General features: G+C 37.1%; 1 protein-coding gene across 1 annotated transcript; it reads left to right on the forward strand.

Annotated features, from left to right (window-relative positions):
* Positions 1-410: 410 nt before the first annotated feature.
* On the forward strand, positions 411-1,107 carry LOC119571987 (the record flags this gene model as incomplete). Its single annotated transcript, XM_037919038.1, has 3 exons — positions 411-476; positions 703-844; positions 974-1,107. Coding segments are annotated over 3 exons (342 nt in total), but the record flags the coding sequence as incomplete, so codon positions are not given.
* Between the last annotated feature and the right edge of the window lie 1,059 nt (positions 1,108-2,166).

Genomic DNA, 2,166 nt, shown 5'->3' on the forward strand with positions numbered 1-2,166 from the left:
TAAAAAATACGATGAGCTGTGCGGTGACAAGGGAGGGATTGTAAGGCGGGTGGTTTCATTCGCACTTTATGTTAAATATGTATCAGAAATGTAGATAACCAATCCTCGACTGGCTTAGAAGGGAGTGGAAATCACACAAAAATAATTGATTAGTCCCTTCTAGTCCATTACAAAAGTTATGGGTTAAAGGGGGTTAAAGGCATAATGCCGATGCCCGTTATTACAGAAACTTCGAAGTGAATTTGAAAGAAGTTAAGAAAGTCATGTCTATGCACCCTTGTTCCCATTATTTTTCCTGTGTTTTTATATTACGTCACCCACATCAAGCATTTTCTCTGCATACTTATTGTTACCATCTAGATACACAGCATTGGAGCCGAATTTTATAATCTGCATGTGAAACCTGCCAGGGATTAGCGGATCTTAGGAGGGGAGCACCTGTGGTGGGAAGAGTTTTAGGCTCCCAAAGCCATCAGGTACACTTCGTATGAAATGTACACTTTCGTATTTTACCAGTGATTTATGTTAATCATTGAACAGTTCAACATTAAGTATCGGGCCTACAAATTACAAATCTTATGGCTATTGATGTGACTGCTGTAAAGTAAGGACTATTTTTAAGAGACCCAGTTCAAATAATTACGTTGTATTCAGTAATAATTTCACTTTTTAACGACCTTGGCAATTTCCTTACATCAACAGAGCCACCCGGCCCTATACCTTTATCAGGGAAACAATACACCTCCTCCACCTGTGCAGCCGATCCCTCGCCCGCTTCCTATTGTCCCCACGGTTGTGATCTTGAATGACACAGTTATTTCCAATACAACAACGCTTGGTTCAGGTGAGAAAATCATATACAAGTATCGTTAAAATGCATATATTGGTAGTTATACTATACTGATAAGTCGATATGTTGTTGTTTTACAAGCTATTTACTTTGCATGAAGCGTGAACTTGAAAATCATTTCAGGGATGCCCGATGGTGCCGGGAGTGAAGGAACCGCTCCGAGGCTGGCGATGGTGATGCAGGACCCGATAAACCCGATCAAGGCTTTGGTGAAGATGAAACGGCGACGGTGTTATGATAGAGTCGGGCGAAAATAAGGAAGAAGATACATCGGATGAAGAGAAAACTCGGGGCCTCAGCCAGTAACAGAAACACATTAAAAAACCGCAGTTCTTTCTCGTGTGGCGGAGCACTTATATCTCCCTATCACATCCTAACTGCCGCTCACTGCCTATTGAGCGAGCGCGTCTCTGAGGACGGTGCACCAAGATTTCTCAAGTTAGTAATTTTGATTTCAGCTGTTGCGTGACGTACATCTTGACTTCAGTGACATTATTTCTTTTCAGGTAATAAATTACATAAGATATATAAAAAAAATCTTGTTATTAGACCATCAGTAGTAAGACTGGGTGAAGTGGATTTCGAGCGCGTGGATGAGAGTCAAGCCTTTGACTACGAGGTAGAGGCCATCCAGGTTCATGAAGAATATGCCCTTCCCGCCAGGTACAACGACATTGCAATCATCACGTTAAAATATAGGTGAGTTCCCAGTACAGTATATTCACGAAAAACAAAATATACTCGATACTGGATATAGTATATGTGGAATACGGTATATTGGAGACATATGATATACGCATACAAAAACAGCACATGTGAAGATTTATTTATGTGCATATGCTTTACACGCACACACATACGCATACGTGAATGCACACACAACACACATACACGCACACATATATGTATAGATAGATATATGGATGGATAGATATGCGCACACGCGCACACGCACACACTACACACTCAGAATATATATATATATATATATATATATATATATATATATATATATATAATATATATATACATATTGTATATATATATATATATCTATACATATTGTATATATGTATATATACATATTGTATATATATAATATATATATTATAATATTGTATATATATATCATGTATATATATATATATATATATATATATATATATATATATATATATATATATATATATATAAATGAAGAGGTAGACTTGAAGACTTGAAGAATTTCATGTTAATTCAGACGTTTCGAAGGTAAGCTAGACATCCATCATGAGTGCTGTCAAAGGGAACCATTCGAAAAGTCAGTTAGACAATTA

This window comes from Penaeus monodon, unplaced genomic scaffold, assembly GCF_015228065.2.
Source record: "Penaeus monodon isolate SGIC_2016 unplaced genomic scaffold, NSTDA_Pmon_1 PmonScaffold_8943, whole genome shotgun sequence".
Taxonomy (NCBI): domain Eukaryota; kingdom Metazoa; phylum Arthropoda; class Malacostraca; order Decapoda; family Penaeidae; genus Penaeus; species Penaeus monodon.